At 46.5% G+C, this 26,875-nt stretch overlaps 1 protein-coding gene and 1 long non-coding RNA gene across 2 annotated transcripts in view; one reads left to right on the top strand and one right to left on the bottom strand.

The window, feature by feature from the left end:
* Positions 1-26,673, bottom strand: part of LOC106829027 (uncharacterized) — a 33,233-nt gene extending 6,560 nt beyond the window's left edge. The window contains exons 1-3 of the long non-coding RNA XR_011503496.1: positions 26,581-26,673; positions 14,780-14,907; positions 915-991 (exon numbers count right to left, since the gene is read on the bottom strand). This is a non-coding gene — a long non-coding RNA (uncharacterized lncRNA). The remainder of the gene's footprint in view (positions 1-914; positions 992-14,779; positions 14,908-26,580) is intronic.
* LOC106829026 (toll-like receptor 12) lies at positions 20,751-25,087 on the top strand. Its single transcript, XM_014837876.3, has 2 exons — positions 20,751-20,920; positions 21,026-25,087. Exon 2 carries the CDS (start codon positions 21,044-21,046, stop codon positions 23,768-23,770), a length of 2,727 nt encoding a protein of 908 aa, XP_014693362.3. The 5' UTR covers positions 20,751-20,920; positions 21,026-21,043; the 3' UTR covers positions 23,771-25,087.
* Positions 26,674-26,875: the final 202 nt, after the last annotated feature.

The raw sequence follows: 26,875 nt of genomic DNA, 5'->3' as shown, positions 1-26,875 counted from the left end.
TTGACCTAAGCTGGGTGCAGCAGAGTACACATCAGCCCTGATAGGAACAAACGTGCAGCACCAATTCCGTTTTATGGCCTTGTCTGATGCTGGAACACGTAGAGAGGGCACCAGGTCATCCTCGGTGCAGCAGGGACATAAATCAGACAGCGCTCTGCTTCCTGGGGCCCCAGCTGAGGAAGACAGGGCCTGCCCAGCTCTAACTGGGATCAATTACAGGCCATCCCTCTGCCCCCCGGAGCTAACTTCCATGCACTCGTGCAGGCCTGGCCCCAGGAGGCCCTGCGGGGAAGCAGCACCTAGGCTGTGACTGTGACAAGATGCAGAACTCCGACCTGGGCAAGGCAAAGGAGAGGGAGCTATTTGCCTAAGTGAAGAAGATAGTAGTGCTGATAATGAAACCGCAGTATCTACCTTCATTGAATGCAGCGGGCAAGGCACCATGCCAAATGCTTCCCCTGGGTTCTTTCCTTTTAACCTCACAATAACCTTCTGAGATAGGTTCTACTGGGGACCTCAGTTTACAGATGAGGAAACTGAGCCTCAGCGAGATTGAGTGGCTAGCTCAAGGCCACCCACTTAGGAGGTGGTGGAGCCCGCAATTCAAACCCCAGTCTGTCTGCCTCCAGAAGCTGAGCTCTAAAGAATGGCAAAGAGATGACAGCTGGCCTAGACAGCCCGTCCTGTAGAGTCAAACAGGCTTGGATTCAAATCTTGGCTCTCCACTTCCTACATGTGATCTGAAGCAAGTTACTGAACTTCTGAAGCCTCGGTTTCCTCATCTGTAAAATGAGGAAAACAGAACCTAGCTTGCAACATTGTTGTGGAGATTAAGAACAATAACGTAAAGTCTATATAAATGCCCGATAAGTAGTTGTGTTATCATCATCACCATCCACATCCTTGCCTCTTACCTTTGCTTACCACATTCAGATGGATGGAGGAGTGTGTGTGAAGGCCTGCAGGCATGAGAGAGGCAGCAGCTGGGGACCTGAAAGTGATTTGATATGGCTGAAAGTGGAAGAGAAGTGGAGTAACTGAGAAATGAGGTTCAAAAAGTAGACCGAGGCCCGATCATGCAAGGTTGCCTTGTAAGCCATAACGATTTCGGGCTTTATTCTGAGGTCAGTTGGAAGCCACTGAAGAATTATAAACAAGTAGAGGAGTGACGTAGTTCATTTTGCTCCTCAGCGAGATGCTTTGGGCAGCCCGTCCTGTTCTCCCTAGGACCCCGGGGCATAAAACAGTGCCTAGGACAGAGTAGGTGTTCAAAAAATATTTGTTGAATGATTTGCCCAAAGTTGTTGTTTTATTCAGGCTTGCTTGATTCTGAGAAGCAGGTGTGCACTCTTGCTAGCTCAGGGAAAAGACGATGCATTGTAGGTATAATTGTAGATGCTGGCTACGGGAAGCCCAGAGCACAGCCTGGAAGTGGGAGACAGTTCTGGATCCAGGTGGCTGCAGGTCCTCAGCAGACACGATGTGCAGGTCATCATTGGTGCCATCTGCCTGCACCTCACATACCTGCATCTTTCCTACCTGCTGGCCCCTCTCATTCTTAGTTTTGGTTTCCCAAGCACCTTGGCTTGTACATGGTCCATTGTAGCCTCACTGGCTTCCTCTACATTGTGAACTTTCCATCTTAGATCCTTTCGATAAGTAGCTCATTATTTGTTTCTTAGTTCAGATCTAAGGGAGAATCTGATTGGCCTAAGCTCATCTTTTTATGCAGCATGAGTCTGAATAAGGAAGGCAGGAATACCTGAATAAAATCAGGGTTCTGTGAGATAAAAAGAAGGGAGAGGAGACAGTTGTTGGGAAGGCAATCAAGAGGCACCACTACATTCCACCAATAATTATTTAATTATAACTTGTGATATGTGCTTTGAAGGAGAAGAGGAGGACCTAAATTAGATTCGAGGAGGAGAAGGTTTTAAAAAGTCATGGATGGCCTGCTCTTAAGTCAATGCTTTATTACTTGGAGCACAGGCTAAGCTGCTATAACAAAATGCTCCAAAATATATTAGCTTAAATGAGATATACGTTTATTTTTCTCACGTGAAAAGTCCGGATATGGCTGGCAGGGGCAGCCCTGTTCCAGGGAGTCACCTAAGATCTGGGTTGGTGGGTTGATGTCACTGTCATTAAAATGAGGTTCCCATTTCTGGGTCCACAGTGTCAAAGGTAAGACCAAGAAGTTGTCACATTGCTTCTACTCACATCCTATTGGCAAGGACTCATGGTGCCACACCTCGCTGTGGAGGAGGCTGAGGAAGGTAGAGTCTAGTGGGGCAGCCGTGTTCTGTGTTACAACTTGAGGGGGTGTTTAAAAAAAAGAATGAGGATAAGGAGCTCCCGGAGGGAGATTCAGAGTCTCTGCTCCAGGTACCCTGCCCTTGGGGGAGGAGATGGAGGACTCCAGTGGCCATTAATGGTTAAATGCAGTGGGGAAATCCAGTAGGATGAGGATGGAAGGTGCCCAGTGTATTTGGCATTTAAGAAGTTCCTATGGCCCCAGAAGGGCTGCAGTCAAACTGCAGTGGGTTGAGGATGAGAAGCGAGGATATGGAGCTAGAAGTGTAAGACAACTGTTTTGAGTAACTCAGAGGAGAAGGGAAGGAAAGAGAGGCAGAAATAGCTAAATCCAGAAGAAAGGAGGGCTTTTTTTTTTCTTTTTAAGTTGGGAGAACTTTGAGAATATTTACAGGCCAAGAGGAGTCTATTCATAGAGGAGAGTTTGAAGATGTGGGAAAGAGGAGTTAGCACCCTGTACTGCACAGAGGCAGCTCTCAGAGCAGACGGGAGCGGGTGGCACCAAGAGCCAAGAAGCAGAGATGAGCCTTGGGCAGAAAGAGAAATGTTTCTTCTGAGACGAGAGGAAGGCAGTGAGGATGAATGGGAAAGTGGTTATATCTGTGTCTGTAAGGTGGAGTGGGGTGGGGAGTCAAGACATTCTTGCCCATGGCTCCATTTTCTCAGTAAACCAGAGGAAGGGGTTTCCTGGGGCAGAAGAGAGATTGGAAAATGGTTGATCAGAAAAGAAGGAATCTGTGCACCCATGTATAGATTGAGTCAGGTTCAGGGTCACATGGCTTTGCCTCACTTATCCATAGCCGACCAAAGCCAGCTCCATCTAGCTTGGAGAGGAGTACTGGGTGGCCTTATAGATCCAAAGGCAAGGGGGCTTCTGGGTCTCAGGAACAGCCTGGATCCAAGGAACTGGGTAGGTCTATTCTGTTGGTGATGGCTTGGCCCCTGGTGTGGGCATTGGAGGCATGGAGGGAACATGAGGAGTGACCAGTTGTGGCTGATCCCTGGGGACTCAGGAATTCTAGAATTCTGAAAGGGAACTGAGTTCCTGCAGTGACTCAGGTGCGGGGTTCTGGAGCTGCCAACGTCCAGATCTCAGTTATATTGGGAGATCATTTAGGCCAGGGAAGCTTGGGGGACACGAGTTACATTTTGGAATGTGTAACAGTCAAGATCTCATCAGAAAACGGTTGACACACTCAAATTGGACAATTTGAGAAAAGTTTAATGAAGAATCTTTACAAAGATGTGGGCAGGGTTTAGGAAAACCACAAGAGATGGTGGAGAACTAGGGGCTGGTGACAGCCAGCTGTTAACATCCCTAGGCCTGAAAGTCTGGGAGGAAAGAGCAGTTGCCTCAACCCAGAGGGGCCTGTGTGGAAAGGGCCACCCAACAGGAGCTGAGCCCTTCAATGAGGGATGTAGTGGTCCAGGGCAACCCCACAGGGAGGGAGTCAGGGGATGGCATACGCTACCTTCACTCTCCTCTACCCTCCAATCTCCTGCTGGGGCTCCCATTGGCTGAACCCAACAGAAAGTCAGAGGACAAGAGTGCTCAATGTGGTTCATGGAGTTCAGCCGCCTGGTGCACAGAGCAGGGTGGAGAAGGGTGGAGATTGGCCTGGAGGGGCAAATGGAAGAGACAGGAAACTTATCCAGGATTATACCTGGATGTACACACATGTACCATGGACTCAACATCCTTAGCTGAATATCTGAGTTCTCTCTATGATACCAAAAGGAGAGCCAGAGGCCTTACCTCTGAGGGCGGAGGGGCTCCCCAAGAAGAATAAATATTCTCATCCTCATTTACAAAGGGGATGAAGAAACAGCTCCTAAGAAAAGAACTTGAACTAGGTCCATGCTTCAGGTTCACGTATGAGTGTGTTTGGCAAACTGGGAGAGAAAGGGGGAATGCCAGTAAGTAAATTACAGGAAAAGACTATGCATCTCTGAGGTAGAATCCATTCAACTGGATGGATACTCAAGGTGGTAGGCAGGATAACGGCTCCCCAAAGGTGTCCACATCTTTATCCCTGAAACCTGTGAACATGTTATCTTCCTTACCCAGAAAAAGGGACTCTGCAGGTGTGATTAAGTTCAAGTTTTTGAGATGATTATCCTGGATTATGCAAGTGGGACCAATGTAATCCCAAGGGTCCTTGTGGGAGGGAACAGGAAGGTCAGAGTCAGAGAAGGAGATGTGATGATGGAAGCAGAGGTTGGAATGATATAGGACCATGAGCCAAAGAATGTGAGTGGCCTCTAGAAGCTGGAAAAGGCATGGAAATGCATTCTCCCTTAAGGCCACCAGAAGAATGGCCTGCCAATACACTTCAGACTTCTGACCTCCAACACTGTAAGATAATAAATGTGTGTTGTTTTAAGCCACTAAAATTGTGGTGATTTGTTACATTAGCAATAGGAAATTAATATATCAAGTTACTATCATAGTCCCTCAAACACAGTAGGAACTCAATAAGTAGCAGCCGAATAAATGAAAGAACCTGAAATCAACAAGGAGACTCAGCTCGGAGTCCGAGTGATACAGATGGGTCACGGCTCTGGGTCCAGGGTCTGGACGTATCTGTAGACATAAGTGAAACAACGATCTCTCTAAATAATGTGCCACCTCAGGACTTGAGTAGTCCTTCTGTGACTCCCCTCTAAGAGGACAGCATAGTGGAGGGAGATTAGTTTCTCTATCCTCCTAGGAGTAAGAAGACAGCGCCCAGTATGAGAGGCACAGGCACTAACCAGTAGAACATTAAGAGGCAGTCAGAGGAAAGCCCTGCATTGAGAGTATCTGCCCAAGTGATGTCCAGGGCAGAGCAGAGGAGGCAGCATGAGCAGAGGCCTGGGTGGATGCAGAAGCACACATGAGACAATGCTGGGACTCCCAAAGATGCCAAGGGCAGACCTCGTGATGATTCTGAGCCCTGCAGTTACCTAGCTTAGGGATGGTGCAGTACTGAGCCAGCAAAATGTGTGTCTGAATGATGCTGTGGCCTCCTTCGTTTCTGCAGGCTGGTGAGGCCTCTGGGCCTCCAAGTTATCCCTGTAATGCAAAGGGAAGGAGCCATTCTCTCCAGCTCTGCCTCCTACCACTACACCTCATCTAGGGCTGCTGGGCCTGGGGGGCACCATAGTGTAGTTTTCATTTATGTGTCCAACAAATGATAGCCTACTGTGCACGCTGTGCCCAGCAATCAAGCAGGGGCAGCGGCATTGCTCAGGCCTCTGGCAGCATGGCTGTAGGCATGGCAGGCAACAGCTGTGCCTGGCAGGAGCAGCTGTGTAAATCAGGCTCAGGAGGATGGGTTAGCTCAGGAGAGGAGTGTGGAGAGGGTTGCTGGTCAGTGAAATGGCAAGGCTGCTGTGGGAATGGACTTGGTCTTGAGCATAAGTGAGGTGTGCCCTGGGAACCAATGAAACTTGGTGGGGACAATGTACAGGGAGCTGGACACCATCTAATTACTCAAAATCACTTTGACAAACACACACAGGTCATCCTGACTCCTTCTCCTCTCTCTGTCAGCAGCTGAGGTTTCTAGAAACTGGTAGTGGTGTCCTTCTACCTTGCTCTCCCATCCTCTGGGACTCTATGGGACCTCCGTCATTCTAGGAAGCGGTCCCCAGATCTCAATCTTTTAGGGAAATGGGAAGAAGTTCTTCCCCACAGGAAGGTTTTGGACCCTGCCTTGAATAAGATTGGGTGAAATAATGAGCCAGCCCTGATGGCCTAGTGGTTAAAGTTCTGTGCGCTCCTCTTCAGCAGCCCAGGTTTGTTTCCCAATCATGGAACCACACCACCCATCTGTCAGTTGCCATGCTGTGGTGGCAGCTCACATAGAAGAACTAGAAGGACTTACAACTAAGATATACAACCATGCCCTGGGGCTTTGGGGAGAAGAAGAACAAAACAAAACAAAAGAGGAAGATCAGCAAGAGATGTTAGCTCAGGGCGAATCTGTCCCTGAAAACAAAAGAAGATTGGGTGAAATAAGCCCTTGAGAAAAGGGAGGGAGGTGCCTGGGAGTCAAGGTTCTTGAGATCCAGAGAGGAAAAGGTAGTTAAAGACTGAAGAAAGAGTCTGAGAAAAACCACAGAGACATGGTTCCATATAGCCTGTTGAAAGAGTTCTATGGGTTGGTAGCGACAGAGGAACCTGATGGAAGATGGAGCTTGGGAGGAGGCCAGGGGCCAGATTATGGCTTCAAGTTGTCACATGTAGTGCTACCTGCTGCTGGAAGGCATCAGTCTGGCCTGAGATGACACGCAACTCAGAAAGGACTTCTAACTAGAGTCACAAGATGAGTAGCTCAGGATGTCTACTGACTAGTGATCCACCTCTGAAGATAGCTTTCCAGTGTACAAAACGCCTTCAGTTTCCTAGCATTCCAGTGATCTATTGCAGCATAACTCACCAACCCGGACAACAACATGCATTTTGCTCACAGACCTGCAATTTGGGCAGGGCTTGGCGGGAACAGCTTGTCTCTGTTCCGCTCAGTGCAGCTGGGACAGCCAGAGTCATCTGAAGGCTCTGTCACTCAATGTCTGGCAGCGGATGCTGGAACCTTAGTGGGCGCTGTGAGTGGGAACACCTACGTGGCCTCAGCTTTTTCACAGCATAGTGGCTGAGTTCCAAGGGTGAGTGTTGCCCAGAGTGAGCCAGGTGGAAGATTTCTAACTTAGCCCTGGAAGTCATAATGCAACACTTCTGATGCATCTGACTTGTTAGCAGCCAAGCACTAAGGTCTGCCATGTGCTAAGGAAGAGGAATTAGACTCCACATTTGGTTAGGAGACGTATTAAAAAATTGTGAACATGTTTTCAAACGACTACACCCAGGGAAGTTGGCCTGAGTGGGTCTCATTCCATTCCAGAGAAGGTAGGTGACTCTCCAAGATCACACAGCCACGAAGAGACAGAACCAGGTTTAACCATGACATACACACACATACACACACACACACACACACACATTGAGTGTCTCCTACATCTAGCACTTTACAGCATTTGAAAATTGTCACTAGAATATATAATAGTCATTTTAAACTTAACATTTCAAAAGTCACATTCATAATTTTCCTAAACCTGTTCTCCTACAGCCTTGGTGTCATCCTTGATTTCTCTTTGTCTCACATCCCACATCAAAACCATCAGTCCATGTTGTAAGTTCTGTCTTAAGATCCATCCAGAATCTCACAATGTCTTTTCCCCTCCAAGTCTACCATCAGGGTCCAAGCCAGCATTATCTCGCACCTGAATTATTGTAATAGCTCCTTGCTTGTCTCTATGCTTCTGTTCTCACTTACCCACTGCTACCCCCAGCCATTTTGCTCTCATTATAGCAGCCTAAATGGTTCTTTTATAGGATAAATCAGATCACATCACTCCTCTTCTGAAAACCCTATAATGACCCTGCATCTCACTCAGAGTAAAAGCCAAAGTCCTTGCAACGATCTCTCTGACCTCATCTCCTAACAACTCTCCTGGCTCATTTCTCTTCAGCCACCCTAGCCTGCCTTTTCTTCCAACAGGCCAGGCATACTCCCACCTCAGGACCTTTGCACTTGCTCTTTCTTTTGCCTTGAGCGTCATTCTCCCGAGAGCTGCCCGATTCTCTCTCACGTTCTTCAGGCTTTTGCTCAAATGTCATCTCAATAGAGAGGTGTTCCTGGACCACGCTATTTAAAACTGCAACTCTATCCCAACCTGGTGTTCCCTCCAACTCCCTTCATGCTTTATTTCTCTCCATAGAACCCATCATTATAATACATATTATGTATGTACTTAAAATGTTGTCTTTTCTCTATCCTTAGAAGTGAGCTCCACAGCTCAGATTTTGTATGTTTTGTTTACTGCTTATTCCTTATTATTTAGAACAATGCCTGGCACACAGTAGGCTATCATTTGTTGGGTGAATAAATGAAAACTACCATTGTGCTTCTGGAAGCTTCTCCTTATCTTTCTAAAAGCCATGATTTGTGTGCTTTGTTGCTCTAGTAATGTAGCTTTTATGATTTCAACACAATCCTCTTTAATCTCACTTAATAATTTGGTCCTAAATTATATTTCATTTTTTCCTCCTCCTCCTCCTCCTTCTTCTTCTTCCCAAGTTATGGCCTTTTCCCCCCCAATGTTGGAAAGACTTCAAAGTGTTTTATTTTAGGTTCGAAGTCATGTCATCTGCTAAGAAAATAGGATGGAAGAGCAGAACCTCTCAATGGCCTAGGAGAGTTGTTTTGTCTCAGGCAAAAAATTCCTAAAGTGGTGACCCATATGCAAAGCCGTTAGTTTTGTAGCACTAAGTCATGATTAGTAAAAAAACAGGCACACCCACATTTACAGAATGTCCAAGCTCCCAAAACACACACACACACACACACACACTCAAAACCCCCAAAGGCAGGTGGAGCTTACCAGACAAAGGGAATAGCTATTGCAAAGGCCCTTGGGTGGAGGTGGGCCTGGCCCTTCTGATGAAGAGAGAGAAGGCTAAGTGTGGCTGGAAGAGAGAGAGAGAGAAAGAAGAAGAGATAGGGAGGTATGGATGGTATTCGATGATGGTACAGAGGTAGGCAGGGGCCAGCTCGGGGAGGACATTGTTGGTTAGAGTAAGAAATTACGTTTTTATTCTAAATGTCATGAGAAGCCATTGAAGGGCTTAAGCAGGAAAGCGATATGATCTAGTTTATATTTTTAAAAGCTCACTCTGGAGTCTGTGTGGAAAATGGATTGCAGAGGACAAGAGTGAAAGCAGAGAGACTAGTCAGGATAGCATTGCCATCATCTGGGCAAGAGATGATGGCATGTGGTCTAGGGGCCTAGTGATGGAGACGGAGAGAAGTGGGCAGATTCAGGATGGATTCTGATGTGGCATCAACAGGGCTGGCTGCTGGGGGTGAGCGAAGAGAAGAATCAGGAATGACCTTCAGTTTTGTAGATTGAGCAACTAAGTGGATGGCGTTGCGCTATGTACTGAAATATCCCCTGAATTGGAGACCCCTGGAGGGGAGCAGATTGGGGCAAGCATGGCAGGACAGGAAGTCAGGAATTTGTTTTGGCTAGGTCAAGTTTCATTTGCCTGTTTGACCACCTAGTGAAGATGACAAATAGGCAGTTGGATCTAAGAGTCTGGAGCTTGGGAGAGAAGTCAGTGGTGGTGATATAGATTTGTAAAGTCATTGGCAAATAGATGGTGATCATTTTGTAATGTATAAAAATATCAAATCACTATGGTGTACACCTGAACTAATATGATATTGTATGTCAACTATAAATTACACTTCAATAAAAAGATAAAAAATTTTTTAAAAAATGGAAACAAAACAATAAAAAAAAAAAATAGGAGGCCGGCCCTGTGGCCTAGTGGTTAAGTTTGGCATGCTCTGCTTTGGGAGCATGGGTTCGGTTGGCCTATGCAGACCTACACCACTTGTCGGTGGCCATATTCTGGCAATGACCCACATATAAAATAGAGGAAGATTGGTACAGATGTTAGCTCAGGGTGAATCTTCCTCAGCAAAAAAAAAATAAAAAATAAAAAAATAAATGAGAAGAAGAGCAAAAAAATGCCATGAGACCGGATGAGATCACCCATGGAGAGAGTTAAGAGGAAAGATGGAAGCTTAGGGTTCTCTGCGAACACGTCTGTGCTAGGCAAAGTTGTGTGGGAAACAGGAGCCCGGGGAGGGCAGGCCTTGCTTGGGTCCCGACCAGGGGTCCAGTGGGGCAGACAGAGGTGACAAGTGACAGCCACAGTGAATAGGTGGAAGGTGTAAGAATTCTCAGAGATCCTTGGGAAGGGAGCCTGGGAAGAGAGAGGGTTTCCTGAAGTCTTACAGACTGAGAGTTCAGACTGTTGGTGCACCTGCATTGAAGGGATGTGTGGACTGCTGATAGAATAAACAAGAAGACATCTAGGTCACTCCTCTTCCCATGGGTTTGTCATCTCCAGCTACCATGAGCTTCTTGAGGGCAGGGACTGTCTCCTTTGCCTCTGTACCCCGTACCCAGCTCAGAACAGCTGTGGCATGAAAGAAGGAAGAGAGTGAACTTTTAACAGGCCTGTACACATGGTCTGAAAAGGAGACTGTCTAAACAATGAGATCTGCAGGCCAAAAGGAAAAGGGATACTGAGAAACCAGGACCAATGGCTCCTTAGAGCCTCACCTGCAGGCCCTCTTTGGGGATGGAGCAGCCGCCTTGCTGCTCCCCCGAGCAAGAGAACACTTTGCTTCTCTCCCCAGAACTGTGGAGAAACCCATTCATCCCCAAGCAGAGCATCCCAGCAAGCTCACAACCCAGATGGCAAACCATATGGAGAGGGATTTCTCAGAAGTCCCCAAGGAAGGAAGATGCTGGCTTCTCCTACCTCCTTGAGCTCCCGCGGTGGATCCCTGGGGGGCGGGAGGGAGAGCGTCAAAGCCAGCAGGGAGGGGGGACCTCGAGCAGATGTGGCAGTGGGAGTGGATGAGAGGCGGTAAACATGACTAGAGCATGGAAGGACGGAGCTTCTGCACCCTCCAAAGGTGGCCTTTGGTTTTAGTTCATCCTGGTGTTCCCTTGGGATGGGGCGGCCATCATCAGCCATGAGAATGCAGAAGCAAAGATGGCTGTTTAGGAGAGAGGGGAAAGTTGAAGCAGAGATGGGAGAGAGAGAGGAACTATTGGCAGGTCTCTGACAGCTCCACTCACTGGCTTCAGTCCTTCCCTAGGCCCAGCTGACTTAGGGTTCCATGAGATACCCCCACCTCCTCCCCACAAATTGTGCTTGGGGGAGTCTGAGTTGATTTCTGTTCCTGAACACAAAAAGAACCTCAATGAAGACAGTAGCGTTGTCCAGGCTACTCTTGGCCCGGCCTCTTTTGCTTCCCCAGAAGGCCTGCTGCCATTGCTACAGGATGACAGACAGACAGTTCCACCCAGCTGCCCTGGCTGGATTCCCATTTGTTCCATTGTGTGTCAATGAAAATATCTCCTCATCCTGTAGACCTTGTTTGAACTCCTCCTGCTGTCCTTGTGATGTTTGGCATAACAGGAAACAAGGGCAGCCTTTACTCAGGGCTATCTGGGAATTCACAGTCACACCCCAATGTCCCCTGGAAACCCAAATGAGGAAGTAATAATTAGGACATTCTCTCCTTTTATAGAAGCAGAAACTAACTACCTTGGGGATCTTGGACAGGCCACTGGACTTTCTTGGGCCACAGTTCTCCATCTGAAGAATGGGGGGAGGCAGGGCTTGGGGGAAAGCATACAAAAACTGGATCATGAGGAAGAAAAGAGAGCATAGAGTCTGGCACATAGTATGTTCTCAACAAAAGTGAGTTATTTTTACTATTAAAAGGAATTTAATGGGTAGCCATAAAAAGAGATTCTGGGAAATAAAACATTTCTGGGCTTATATTGTTTAAAGTGCTTCTCAGGATGCCTGGCACATAGGAAGGTATAAGAGATGGTAGTTATATGAAAAATGTTTAGTGTTGGGACAAGGACTGAAGTGAACTCAGGCAAGCAAAAGCCATTTGATTTGGTGCTTGTGCAGCTGTGGCTCAAATGTTTCTTCCTTTTGTTTAGAATTCTGGTGATGCATAACCAATGCATATGGTTATGCAATGAAGTCGCTGAAAATTTGTTTGCTTAAAGATGATGTTTGCTGACCAGCTAAGAACTTATAGAGAAGGCAGTCATTTGGTTTGTTAGAAGCCGTCCTCCAGGAGGACAGGAGCAAGTGGAGGAAAAGGAGGTGATGGACACAGGGGATCAAGAGAAAGTGTAGGGAGAAAGGATCGGCTGAGAATGGAGGCAGGAGAGATGGATGAGTGGAGAGAGAAAGGAGAAAGCCCCCTCCAGAAGGTGGCCCCCTGATCAAATATTTTATTATTGCATTTCATTAATTTTATTTGCACAGCTGGTTTCTCAGTTCTCTTTCTTCCCAGAACAGTTCTCTGGGCAGCCTTGACCAGACCACAACATGAGAATTATCTGACTTCAGCTTCTTGCTATAAACTCCTCACATCACATCCCCAGGAGGAGATGATGAGACCTCTGTCTTCGGAATGTGTGTGTGGTGCCATGGGCCAAGAGGGTGGAGGGAGGGGACTTCTACGCTCTGAGGGCTCCACTTCACTTCCATGGTCGAGAGTGGAGGCTGCTTGTTGCCGCCAACACTCCATCCCCACCTGACCCGACCAGGACTCTGGTTCTGATCCCAGCTCTGCCACTTGCTCTCTGCTTGGCCCTGGAAAATACCTTTCTTTTCTCTGGGTCTCTGTTTCCCCATCTGAATAGGAAGGTGTTCGACTAAATGAACTCAGAGGAACTTTCTAGCTCAGGCAGTCTGTAAGTCTCTGAGATCCGGAATGACTGGGGAAAGGAAAGACACAGGGGCAGGAATCCCAGAGTTTCCCATCAAATGCTGGCCCCCAGCTCCTACTTGGGGAATTAGAGTGAAGCAAGTTAGTCTGCTGGTTACCTTAACAAGGGCAACTGAGTCCCATCCTAGGATTTCCTTCCTTTCCACCTGACTTCAAATTCCGCTCTTCTCACTTTTAAACAAGTAAAAGCCATATGGGAAATCATCACAAGAGTAAAGTATATAGTTTTGCATTCTTCATCTAAACGCTCTGGATTATGTCCAAGGGAGTGATGCAGTTGGACATGGCCCCAAGCGTCATACTGTACATTAATGATCTGTTATGTATCCCTCTCCCACTAGACTGAGAGCCCTCCACGGGCAGAGACTATGTCATATTTAGCTACATAACACTAATAAATATTACAGGGTTGAGGGGACTCCTTTTCCATCCCTGACACATGAGCCAATTGAGAAATATGCAAAAGAACAAACTCTCACCTTTACGACTGTAAATCAGATATTGGAAACCATGTCTTAGAGCTGCAGACATGTGGGCTTCCTAATAGCGAAACTTAAATTCGTTTTATCTGTCCAGTTGTGGACAGTGCAGGGAATTTGCAAATTTCCCCATGTGTGTGAGGTCTGCTCCTACAAAACTTGGTGGGTGAAGAGGCAGATTAAAATGTGTAGTGTCAAAGGGAAAGGAAAGAGAAAGGCACAGAGCTCCACATCCCCATATTCTCTCCCCAACTCACTAATATCGTAAGTCCTACTTCCTCCTCAAGAAGGTGTGAAGGGGTCAAGGTAAGGCAGGAGGGTTGTACTAACGGTGGTTCCTCCCCATGGAAGAAAACATCAAGTGTGGGCGAGAAGCATTCTCCCCTACCCACACAGTTCCAGGCGTGTTATGAGCTCAATATGCTTCGTACAGGGTAGTGGATATTTATCATCTTTTTGGCTATCCGGCATCTGAGCCTCTTTCTATGTTTCTTTTCAGGGGAGAGGGCTCACCCACCTGGAGGGAAGTAGAGCCTGCTTCTCACTAGAGAAGACAAAAAATTCCAGAGGCTTCATTTCTCTACTTCTCTTGAAGTGTATTGTAGACCCATGGACTAGTATTTACCAACTAGATAACTCCGACTTTGAATCATAGGACAGTGACATTAAAAAGTAGGGACCAAGCAGAATCCCTTTTTGGTAATGGGGTAAAGGGGGCAGCAGCGAGCTATATCTAGTTTCTCGTCTAGCAGCGGCTCCAGCATCTAATTTCTGCTGGATTAGCAGTGCAAGCTAGCCCCAGCAGCAGCACAAGTGGCGTCCTCACTGGATAAGTTGCATAGCATGATTTGGGCGTTGTTCTTGAATGTGTGGCCATGGGTCTGGTTCTCAATTCCCCCTGAAGAGTCCGTGAGGTGCCCCAAATCCTTTTCATAAGTTCCTTTTCTGCTTTGATCAGCCAGAGTCAGTTTCTGTGGCATATAATTAAACCATGACAGATGCAGAGTGTGCAAGGAATGGTTGTTGACAACAGACCCTCAGGAAAAGAGGAGAAATCTGAGGATTGGTTATTTTGGCCTTTTGGAATCAAGGGCAGTGAAAACCCAGCTTTAAGCAATGGGACTCTGACAGGTCAGACATACAATGGTGAAACAGTCAATTAAGTGGAAACTTCTAGTCACCTGGAATGAAGTGCCCATTGAAAGCAAGGCTCTAAGAAACTGAGTGGCCATGCTAGAGGGCAGTGTGTGGGGCACAGAGACTTCAAGCTCATATCCTAGTTACTCAGTTCGAGTGTCCACCTAAAATCTAAGGACCTTTTATGTCTGCGATCGAAGAATCTCAAATTTCTTGCAGCAGCAGGAACAAGGGGAAGAGGTCGTATTCCTGGAGCCCAGGACCTCGAGTCAACCAGTGGAAGCCAGAACTATGGCAGGTGTGCCCTGCAGGAGTTAGAACCATGACAGAGTTGCAGCTGCTGTGGGAGGTGACACCAAAGCAGAGGAGGAGGGGAAAGAATATCCCAGCCTCTCCCTTTCTCCTGCCCTCCAACCTCTTACTCACACAGAAGTCAGAAAATATAACTTACAGGTATCAGCTTACCTGGGATATGGAACAGAGACGGGGAAGGAGAGCAACAGATATGAGAAACAGGCCCAGAACTGGTCCAAATGCAAAGCCATCTTCTCCCCAGTCCAGAGATGTGTAACTAGCATCAGAGTCCAGTATACCTAGAAGGCAATTACAAGTCAAACCCAAGAGGAGAGGCAAATAAGAGTAAAGTTTTGCTAATTTGTACTGTCAAAAGCTAAAGAATACATGTGGAAATAGACCTTGAGGGTGCTAGACTAAGGAGGGAGCAACATAATTTTAGATTGCACTGAACTTATTTCTACAGACGCATTTACCAGAGATCCTTATTTCAATTAGGCTAGTTTGAATAGCTGGAAATGTTCTAATTGTCTACTTGGTTGATTGACTAAAGCTTGGACTAAAGAGTGGTCTGCCAAACACAGTTAAGATGTCATAAATCCTTTGTTATGAAGTAGTAGGGAGATTGGGATATGTGAGTACATTTCTGTGTGCAATGTTCTCTCCATCCCCTAACTGTATTCCGAGAATGGGCCTGAAGACAATCTTTTTTTGAAGACATTGAGAAATACATTAGTGAGGGGAGCACTGTCATCTTTGAAGAACACTGTCATGGCTGTTCTCTGTAAGGCTGGGGATAGTCGGAGGAAACTGCAGTTGAAATGGGCTCCCTGATTTCACTAGGACTACCAGGATGCTAAGGTGGCAGACTCCAGGTAGGAGCACTTAACCACTAGGGGCAAGGTGGACATGGTGACCGAATAGGCATAGGAAAGGAGTTTAGATGCTAGACAAAGAACAAATGCCTGCTACTATATACCCCTCTGCCTATCCATTGACATAAGCCCTTTTTCCAATACTTAGACTTCAAAATAAAGCTTCCACCGACGATAGTACAATCAACTATTCTTTGAAAACTAACAATGTATTCACTCATTGCCAAACGAGTCAACCTAAATCTCATCAATAACTATATCCAGTTGCAAGTCTACAATCTGTGGGTGCTGGCCACTCTTCTGATAACTGCTATCCTATCTCAAAATTCTATAATCTGAGCAATAAATGGTAAAATTAATCACCACCAACACACTATTAAATAATAATGAGGAAAAAGAAAGAACAGAAAAATTAGTTTAAAGCAGTTAAATTACTGAATTTGACTGAATCTAAGAATGAGTTGTAAAACAAACCATTATCTTGTGTACCATTAAGGATCCAATTAAGTGATGACACAATGCTTTCTCATCACTTATAATTTAGGGCTACTTTATATTTATTTAGACATAGACATAGATTTTTATTTTATATAACTTTTGTGCACACAAAAAGTAAAAATATAAGAAAAATATATTGATTACGATATTCCTCAAACTTCTTCATATTTATAGTCCTAATTTGAATTCCCCCCATATTATTTGTACGATAAAGAATATTTGCCCCACTGCTTTCTTTCCACACTTTGCTTGCATATACTACTTTTCATTTCAATGTGGAATTATAGTGTAATATTTCTAAGACATGTTAAAGGACAATTAAACTAAAATGGGTAGTATCAGCAATATCCATCACTCAGTTGAAGTGATAATAATATGAACAGCTATGATCAAGTAGGCATATGCACAGTCAAGAGTAACTATATCAAGAATGTTGCCTGGTTACCAGCAATAGCAAGGTGTTATTAATTGTAGGATGCTGCCCCATTTCACAGGTGTGAAAATTATGAAAAAAAATGAACATCTTAAAATTGATGATTTCATAGTGAATATAAAATACCCTGGCACAACAAGGAAGAAAATACAGATGTATGTTACAATTCTTTTTTTCTGGTGGTATATTTGACTTCTGTTCTCCAATAACCCTCTCATGTTCTATTTGACTTAATCCAGCACCTCAACTGTTGTTGTTGTCATTTGTTTGTCTGTTATTTTTACTCAGTAGGGTAATCAAAATCTTCATTCTTGAGGGAATTTAGTCAGTGGTAGTTCTACCAACATACCGTTACTATAGTGGCAATTCTTGTCTTTTCTCCTGTTTATGTAATGGGTCATTTTCCTCTACTTACCTTTAGGAGTTTATCAATTATTTTCAACATTTTGATTATGAAATTCCACATTGTGGTTTTCTTTGTGTCTATCCTCCTTAGGGTTTCTTGAAATTCATGGCTTTCTGGGTTTATAGTTTTCATTAAATTTGAAAAAATTTTGGTTCTTATTTCTTCACACTCTCCCTCCCTTTTTTTCCCCCCTTGGGACTCCAATTACACATACATTAGACTGTTTGATATTGTCCTACAGATCATTGAGATTTTGTTCAGTTTTTCCTGACTTTATCTTTCTGTACTTCACTTAGGATACTTTCTATTTCTAGGTCTTCAAGTTCACTGGTTATTTTCTTCTGTAGTGTGTAATATGCTATTAATCTTATCCTATGAATTTTCATTTCAGATTCATTGAGTTTTTAAGTTCTAGAAGTTCCATTTAGTTTTAAAAAATATTTTCCCTTTTGGGGCCAGCCTCATGGCCAAGTGGTTAAAGTTCCATGTGCTTTGCTTTGGTGGCCCAGGTTTGTGGGTTCAGATCCTGGGTGTGGACCTGCTCCACTCACCAGCCATGCAGTGGAGACATCCCACATGCGAAGTGGAGGAAAATTGGCACAGATGTTAGCTCAGGGCAAATCTTCCTCACATTCTTTCCTCATTATGTTCATGTTTTCCTTTAAGTCTTTGACCATATTGGGTGTATTTATAATAGCTTGTTTAAGATCTTTGTCTGCTAACTCCATCATGTCCGTCATTTCTGAGCATGTTTCTATCGATTGATTTTTCTCTTGGTTATAGGTCTTATTTTCCTGCTTATTCACGTCTTGTAATTTTTTTATTACATGTTGGACATTGTGAATGTTACATTATCAACAAGCTGGATTTTGTTTTTTTCCTTTAAAGAATGTTGAAGTTTGTTTGTTTGGGCAGGCAGCTATTGGTGGGTTACCTTGATAATTTCAAGACTTGCTTTTAAGCCTATGTTCTAGGCTGGTTTAACCCTATTATTAAGGTGTCTCCTGACTGGATTCTCTACTAAATGCCCTATGTATTCAACAAGGTCCCTCATATCTGACTTGTCAAAACTTAAACATCTCCCAACCTTGTGAAAACTCTGGAAATTATTCGTCGTACAGCTCTTTAACAGTTATTCTTTGCCCAGCCCTGTGGAGTTTCATCCTAAATATATTCAGTTGGGTCTTAGTGTTCAGCTAATTGGATTTCTGGAGCTCTTTCTCTGTGTAGCTCTCTCCTCTCCTGTACTCTGTTTCACAAATTGCAGTTGTCTTAGGTTTTTGTTTTCTCAGCTCATTAAGACTGCTATGGTCTAATTGCATTCCCTCTCTCTCCCTATGCTGGGGTTCAGTAAATGCCTGCAGATAGAAAGTCAGGGCAGCTATAGAATTTTCCTCATTTGTTTCCCTTCTCTCAGGGATCACCATCCTATACTGCCAGTTTGCCTAATATCTGAAAACAGTTGTTTCACATATTTGCTCCAGTTTTAGAGTTGTTCATGGTAGGAGAGCTAGTTTAGTACCAGTTACTCCTTAATGGGGAAAGTGGAGTATTGCCTGGCTCATTAATTTTCAACTTTTGCTATTTGTTTTCTTTATTGTTTTTTTTCACTTAAGGCTGTCTCCCCCCCCCCCCATAAATATTGCTTTAGCTTTATCCCACAAGTTTTGATATGTATTATTTTTGTTATTGTTCAATTAAAATATTTTATAATTTTCATTATGGTCCCTTCTTTGGCCCATGGGTCATTCCAAATAATATTTATTATGTTCCACAATTATAAGGTTTTTAAAAAACATATATATTGCAAATAACTTCTTCTGATGTGTGTGGCTTTTTACTTTCTTAGTCATATATTTTAATGATCAGAATTTCTTAGCTTTAAGGAAGTCCAATTTGTGAAAACTTTTTATGGCCAGTTCTTCTTTTTTCTTTTTTGAGGAAGATTAGCCCTGAGCCAACATCTGCCCCCAATCCTCCTCTTTTTTGCTGAGGAAGACTGGCCCTGAGCTAACATCTGTGTCCATCTTCCTCTACTTTATATGTGGGATGCCTGCCACAGCAAGGCTTGCCAAGCGGTGCTTAGGTCTGTGCCCAGGATCTGAACCAGCAAACGCCAGGCTGCCGAAATGGAATGTGCGATTTTAACTGCTGCACCACTGGGCCAGCCCCTATGGTCAGTTCTTTTTGTGGCCTATTTAGGAAAATTTTGCTTATCCCAGGACCATGAAGATATTCTCTGATGTTTTCTTCCTAAAAGATTTATTCTATTTTTCACATTTAGGCTTATGATACATCTTGTTATTTTTTGTGAACATAAATGGAGTTATACTGGTGCCTTTTTGTAAATCAGGTGACTAGATATGATCTGGCCTATTTATAGACTCTATTCTGTTCCCCTTATTTATACATCCTTCTGCCTTGTTATTTAAAAATATTTTTTCCAAGTACATTTTCTAATTGTCTCTTAGTGGTCATGCTGCATTTCTTTTGTTTGTCCCTCCACATCTCCTTGCCCCTTTCCATCTTGCTCTTAGCTCAGGGAAGCTGCCCTGAATGGATTACAGTACTGTTTCCCCGCTCTGAATCCAGGGCAAATGCAGAATCCCAGAAAAAGGTCAGAGGGAGGGAGGAGAGAGGTCAGTGGGTTTCTGCCCCCAATTTCCTTCCTGTGAGGTCCCCTCAGGTTAGATTTGTGACTTGACTGAATGTCATTGTTTCTCTCAAGGCAGCTCACCCCATAAAACTCTCTCTCTTTCCGGGTTCTGGTAACTTCTCTAGCCTTAACTCCTTCCCTTGTAGGAGTGGTGACAGCTCCTATGTTGCTAGCCCCGGGTTCCTGCACCACCCCTTATGGTACCTCTAAGCGCTGCTAACATCTTTGTGATTAGTCTCTTCGCATACAAACCTTTAAGGAAAACCCTAAGTTGAAGGTACTGTTTCCTGTTGAGATCCTGAGTAATGCACTGGTGTATAAGAAAGTTTTTAGAAAAAGTTTCCAGTGTCCGGCATTTTGCCAGACGTTCTTTAGTTTTAATAGTTTGTTTCTAGAAATTCTTGGATTTCCTATGTAGATAATCATAACATCTTATAAATGGTGACCCTTTTGCTTCTTAAAATACTTACAATGATATCATTTTAGTTTCTGTTCTTTTTCTTTCATATTCTCCTGGCATTATAATCTTGAACAGAAGTAATTATAACTGTCTCATTCCTGGCTTGAAAATGAATGCAACAGATGGTTCACCATTTAGAATTATATATACTGTAGATCCGGGGTAGGTACCCTTTTATAAGTCAAGGAATTTTTCTTCTGAGTTTATTATTTTTTCAAATCATGACCAGATATTGAATTGTATTGAGTGATTTACTACATTGTTTGAGAGCATCATAAAGCTCTTTCGTTTTTCTTGTTCTGTTCTCTCTTGGGGTCCTGGCTCCATCCTGGTATTGCACATCAAGGTCAAGGCCATGCAGACCGTTCTTCCTGGAAGGACAGATATGGAGCCCTATAGTCCTTTTGGGTAGATCTTGGGCTTCTTGGACTCTTCCATGTGGAGCATTACAAGATGTCCATGAAGGCATCATTTTGATGTATTACTTTGCTTGCAAAATGTCTGCTTCTTTCAAAAAACCCTGACTTGCTCAAGATCTCCTTTCTATTAGAGTATGGAGAGGAAGTAGAAAAGGGAGTGTTGAGGAGAAACCCCATTCTGACACCCATAGGTAACGTGCAGCCATCCTATGAAGCAGGTATCGGTGTGCTTAGTTTACAGATGAGCAAACTGAAGCTCAGAGAGGGGAAGTGCATGGCCCGGGACAATGGCAGAGTGGGATCCTGGACCTCTGGCCCCCAATTTTGTGCTCAGAAACACTGTCTGCTTCCTCAAAACAGAGAAGTGAAATCTGGGTCCCTCCTCCCATGAAGGTACTTCTGCCTTTCCCTGAGCCTTGGGTCCTTAGCCGTAAGCATCTCTGGGTCTGGTCCTGCTCTCCCTTTCAGGTCCCTCGCAGTTTTACAGCTTGGAAGTGTCATGGCCCTCTGACCCTGCTTCCAGATCCTCCTGGGTCCACTAAGCGCTCTGTATCCCGTCGGTGCTGTGAGTATTGCGCATGTATGTGTGGAGGGGGAGGATGGGGTCTGAATTCCTCTCTGGAAAAGGGAGGGGAGCAGAGAGTGGGGTTCTGATTCTGCTTCTCTATAGACTAGGCTTGGTGCTGAGATGGGCATGTGCTTGCTGCTGCCTGGTCTGTTCCTGTCCCTTCCTCTGACCACAGGCTGGACAGCTTCCAACTGCCTAGTGACTGAAGGCTCCCGGCTGCCTCTGGTCTCCCGCTTCTTCCTGACCTGCCCCACGGACTCCAGGCTGCACCTCCTTGCAGCATGCTCCTCAGTGACCAACCTCACACAGGCCTTGGAGGCTGTGCCACAGAATGTGGAGGGGCTCTGCCTTACTGGTTCCACTTCAGTCCTGCACCCGGATGCCTTCTCCCTCTTTCCTGGGCTCAAGTTGCTAGGGCTGAGTCTGCATCTCACCCAGCTCCTGCCAGGAGCTCTCCGGGGCTTGGGGCAGCTGCAGCAGCTCTTTTTCATAAGCCGCCAAAAGGATTACCTCTTCCTACCCCCTGAGGCGTTTAGTAATCTAAGCTCCCTGCAATACCTTGCTTTCTTGGGCCCCTGCCTGGATGGAAACTTGGGTGTCCGGTTGCCTCCCAGTCTACAGCGGCTGGCTATCAAGTTCAGTTGCCTTCAGAATGTAGGGAAATTGGCCGACATCTTCCCAGACCTGGTGTTTGGCCCCTCCTCTGGTGATGCTCGGACCCTGGACATGTTGGATCTGTCATTCAACAATCAGCTGAAGATGGCCAGTCCTGGGGCCCTCCAGGGCCTCAAGTTGGGGACTCTGCTTCTGGATCACACAAAGATGGAGGCAGCTGCAGTGGGGGGGCTTGGGCTGCAGAGACTGGACACTCTGTCTGCGATGTATACTGCCACTGCGGAGCTGCCTGCCGTCGCCGTTGCCCACTTTGAGCTGGAGGAGTTGAATTTGGGATCCACTCCGCTAGGGCACATAGCTCTGGAGGCCCTGGCTTCCTGCTACAGTCTGAGGAGCTTGGGTCTTAAAAGCAGTGGCCTGACTGACCTGCCATCAGGTTTTCTGGCTGCCATGCCCAGGCTTCAGAGACTGAACCTGGCCAGCAACCAACTGCGGAGTGCCATGCTGTGCACGAATGAGACAGGGGCTGTGTCAGGACTGCAGGTCCTGGATCTGTCCCAAAATGGGCTGCGTACCCTGCCCCCAGCCGCCTTCTCCTGTTTGCCCCATCTGCGGGAGCTGCTACTTCAGGGAAACCAGCTGGTTTGTCTGGAGGGCCAGGTATTCCAGGGCTTAAGGAGGCTGGAGATGTTGGACTTGGGCAGGAATCCACTGGAAGCCCTGGGCGAGGACTGGTTGGCTCCTCTGCCTGCACTGACCACTCTAAACCTGCTGGATACCCACATGGTACTGAGCTTAGCCTGGGTCTTCCGGGGCCCAGAGAATCTGCACGACTTGAGACTGCAGCTCCCCTCTGGCCCTTCCAGGGTAGCGTTGCCCCTGCCTGTGAGGCTGACTAGCTTGGAGCTTCATGCAATCTCAGGCAGGGAGCATTGGAAGCTGGCTTCTAACATATTCCCAGTCCTGCAGACCCTGACTCTAAAAGGCTGGGGACTGCAGCTGAAGACGCAGAATGTCACTGAGATCTTCCCTGCCCTTCGTCAACTCTCCCTGCTTGGCAATAGCTTGGAGGCTCTCTGCTCCCAGGACAACTCCAGCTACTTCCTCTGGCAGCTCCCCTGGCTCCAGTATCTGAGGGTACAGGGAGATGGGCACAGCTCCAGGCCTTGCTGCATCACGGGGCTGCCCAGCCTACGGGAGCTGAAGCTGCAGGCAGTGCAGTCCCGAGCCCGGCCCCGCCTAGTACGGCTTGAGGAGCTGGTGGGTGAGCTGCCCAGCCTGGAGGTGCTGTATCTGGCCCAAACAGGATTGGAGACACTGTCTGCAGCTGCTTTCCAGGGCCTGGGAAGTCTCCAGGTCTTAGTGCTAGACTGGGAGACAGGCCTTGTGCTGGATAGCAGCCTCCAAGAGCATAGTCCCCAGATGCCCCAGTACATGTATATTCTAAGTGCATCCTTAGCCTGCCAGTGTGCCAATGCCTGGGTGGGTCCTTGGCATGAGCGGTCCCCCAGGACATACATGCATGTAGTATCACAGCTGTGCCACTCAGAAGCTGGGGGCCGCCTCAAGAATCCCCTTTTCCCCTTTCTCCAGAGCCACTGCCCCACAACTGTGGGGTTGGAACTCTTTTTGGGCAGTTCTGCCCTGTTGCTTCTGCTAATCTCTTTGCCCCTTCTACAGGAAGCCAGGAACTCCTGGATCCTCTATCTCCAGGCCTTGCTCAGGGCTTGGCTTCAGGGTCTGAAGTGTCGGAGGGGTGAGGGCAAGAGGTTCCTTTACGATGTGTTCGTGTCCCACTGCGGGCAAGACGAGGGCTGGGTGGTGTGGGAGCTGCTGCCTGCTCTGGAGGGCTGCCGTCCGGCTGGCCAGGGGCTGCGCCTCTGCCTCCCCGAGCGGGATTTTGAGCCAGGCAAGGATGTGACTGACAATGTGGCAGACAGCATGGCAAGCAGCCGGGTCGTGCTCTGCGTGCTGAGCCGCCAGGCCCTGCGCACCCCACGCTGCTGCCTGGAGCTCCGCCTGGCCACCTCCCTCCTGCTGGCTGCCCCCCGTCCTCCAGGGCTGCTCCTGGTCTTCCTGGAGCCTGTCTCCCGCCACCAGCTCCCCCGCTACCATAGACTGGCCCGGCTGCTCCGCAGAGGAGACTACTGCGTGTGGCCCAAGGAAGATGAAAGAAAGGCTGAGTTCTGGGCTTGGCTGAGGAGCAGGCTAAGGCAGCTTGGCTTGGGCTAGAGTAGTTGCATGTCAGTTGGAGGGTGGGGTTAGGAAAAGCAAGCCAGCCTGGCGCGGAGAGAACAGGCATGTGTGGCTTCGGGAGACCAAACTCATCTTCCTGTGGGAGGTGGGGTGCTGCAAGTGTAGGGAGGATCAACCAGTGGTTTTGGGAACACAGGCATTGGGGAGGTTCTGGAAGCTGAATGAGAACATTTGGGAGATGGCAGGTGGCTGTGAGGTACGTGATGTGATCTCAAGATCTCCAAATCCTCAGTAAATTGACTAAATCCATGAGATGCTTGGCTTAGTTGGACTTTTTGTTTTTTGATGGAAAACCACCTGAGGCAGAAGGTGAAGGGGTTGGGGTCACAGAAACTGTAGGCCAGACGACATAAAGTTGGGAATTTATGGAGAGCATGGGGAAGCAAGGAGGGCTCTGAGCATTCCTAAGCTATGGCATGGGGTCCAGGCGAAGTCCAACCAAATCTTCAAGGGCAGAGGGGCCCCCTTTTCCATCTGGATTATAGATGAATTGGCAGCTGAGGACCAAAAAGCTGAGATGCTGCCCAGGAGGCAGCAGACTGATTGCCCATTCCCTCAATAAAAACATGAATGCATGGGCATATCTACCTTTCTGTTTGAGCCTCATAGCAACACTGGGAGTGGGAACCCACTCCCTTGGTGCTATGTGCTCTAGCTTGCTAAACTACTTGTCACTCCCAGAACACCATGCACTCTTGCCCCTGGGCCTTTGCACATGTTGCTCCTTCACCCAAGAACATACTTTCCCCCGGTTTCTTTTCTCTGAGGAACTATTACGTGTCCTTTAAGATTCAGCTCAGCCATCACTTTCTCCGGAAGCCATTCCTGACCTCCCAGCCCAGGTAAGCTGCTGCCTCTGGGTTCTAGCAACTTCCTGCACTTGCCTTTCTCAAAGTATTGATCCCTCAAAGGTCTAGGAGCCCCAAGAGCAATTGTCTCCAAAGTGGGGTGCACAAGATGAGCCACTGGGGTTTAGGAAGAAAATGTTAAAACTTCTATTTCCACTTTTTAAAATCTCACTTTATTCTGAAGCTAGACTGCTTGCTTTTTAGCCACACAGCTTTGTTATGTTACTCAACCTCTGTACCTCAGTTTCCTCTTCTGTAATATGGGATAATATTAGACTCTCCCTCAACGGGTTTTGTGATGATTAAATGAGATAATATGTATAAAGCACCGAGAGCAAGATCTAGTAATGCATAGTAAATGTTCAATAAAAGTTAGCTTTTCATGTAATTATACATGTACCATGTGTATTTCATTTACAAGTAAATAAATATACACATGTTGGGAGTGTGTGCTCAAAAAAGTTTTACTAATAGGAAACATTACTAATTTACTAATAGGAAACTCTATTGGGAAAGTTTGAAGATCAGGCCCTGGGGACGGCAACCAGGTTTGCTTCATCTCTGCATCCTTAGAGCCTAGGGTTCTTGACAGATAAGTATGGACAGAAAAAAATCTTGGTGGATGCTGAAGCAGAGAACGGAGGTCTGGTTCAGGCTCTATTGCTTATTTCTGTATGACACTGGTTGGGGTACTTGGCCTCGTGGGGCCTTAGTTTTCCTCCTCTGTAAATTGCCAGGCTTTAATCAGACAAAGGCTAAGGGAAACCATGGAACAATTCCAGGCTGGATTCAGGGCGACGGGCGCCCTCTTGTGTCTCAGTGGTGTCCTTCTCTCCGCGCATCCTCACCTCCATTGCTCCTCGTCAGGGTAGATGATCCTGAAGTGCACATATTTACCTGACTCTGCGAAGCTGCCTTTCCAGCTTCAGACCCTGACATTCTCTCAAATGTCTCCACCGCGCACCCCACACTGCCCCACTCTCTCTCCCCACTCAGGCCCCTCCTCCTCCTGTGACCTTTTCCTTATGCAGTGTGGGGCTGAGAAGAGACCTTTGGAGTCACATGCCCAGCAGTTCAAATCCCAGCCCTGGCACTTACCGGCCATGCGATCTTGAACAGCTCACATCATCTCTCTAAGCTCCCATTTCCTCCTGGTAAACTGAGGGTCATGACACCAACCTTATAGGACTGTTGTGAGACTTCAGTCACAAGGAGGTTGCAATTACGTTCACTGAGTTATTACTACCAATAAGTTGAAACATGTTTCACAGAGAAGAAGGACTTTGAACTGGGTTTTAAAACTAAGATAATAGAATTCCCCTAATTTTAACAACAGCCAACATGTATTGAGCCCTTGACGCCAGGGACCATATTTTACTGTATTATCTCATTCAATCTTCACAACACCTTGCAACGTAGGTTCTATTGTATTACCTGCATCTTACAGACGAAAAAACCCAAAACAAAAGAGTTGGAGTAATTTGTTCAAGGCCACACAGCTAGGAAGTAGTTGGGCTGGGATTTCGATCCCTGTCTGACTACAAAACCCACATTCTCAACTCCATATTAGATTGATCACACCCCAACGTATTCACAATGGTATAAAGCAACTGCATTTATATTCTTCTTCTTATTATTCTAATAATGATTAACATTCTTTCAGCACTCACGAAGTGTCAAGCTCTGTACTAACTGATTTACATAATAATAGCTAACCTTCGCTGTGTATTATTAGGACCCCCGCCCTGAGCTAATCTTCCTAGGTGTATTATCTCATCGAAGCCTCACAAAAACTCGGCAACGCGGATGCTACTATTATCCTCACTTTACAGGTGAAGAAAGCGAGGTTCACAATTGATCCAAAGTCATGTATCTTAACTGCGAGCGGAAACTCAACCTACAATTGTCCAACTCTCTCCTGCCCACCAGTGTGGTTACCTCTAGTCACCCTCTCTGCTTAGTTCTCGTTGTTTCTGCGTTGATCTCCCTGGGTCTACGGCTCTCGCTGGTCCCCTCAATAGGCCCCGCCCCTTCTGCTTGAGTGCCCGCCCACTGGGTGCCGTTATCCCGGAGCCTGCGGAAAGTATCCGTCGCAACAGGCCCCGCCCTCACGCTTAGAACCTGTTCCGATTTGTCCCGGTGCCGGGGACCGGGAGGAGATGACGTAGCTATTGGCTGACGACATCTGAAAGGCAGCAAACGGAAGGGGCCGCCCACCGGCGCTCGCGCGATT

Source organism: Equus asinus, chromosome 5 (genome assembly GCF_041296235.1).
Source record: "Equus asinus isolate D_3611 breed Donkey chromosome 5, EquAss-T2T_v2, whole genome shotgun sequence".
NCBI classification, from domain to species: Eukaryota; Metazoa; Chordata; class Mammalia; order Perissodactyla; family Equidae; genus Equus; species Equus asinus.
The sequence above is the reverse complement of the archived record's forward strand: the minus strand, read 5'-3'. Positions and strand labels throughout refer to the sequence as shown.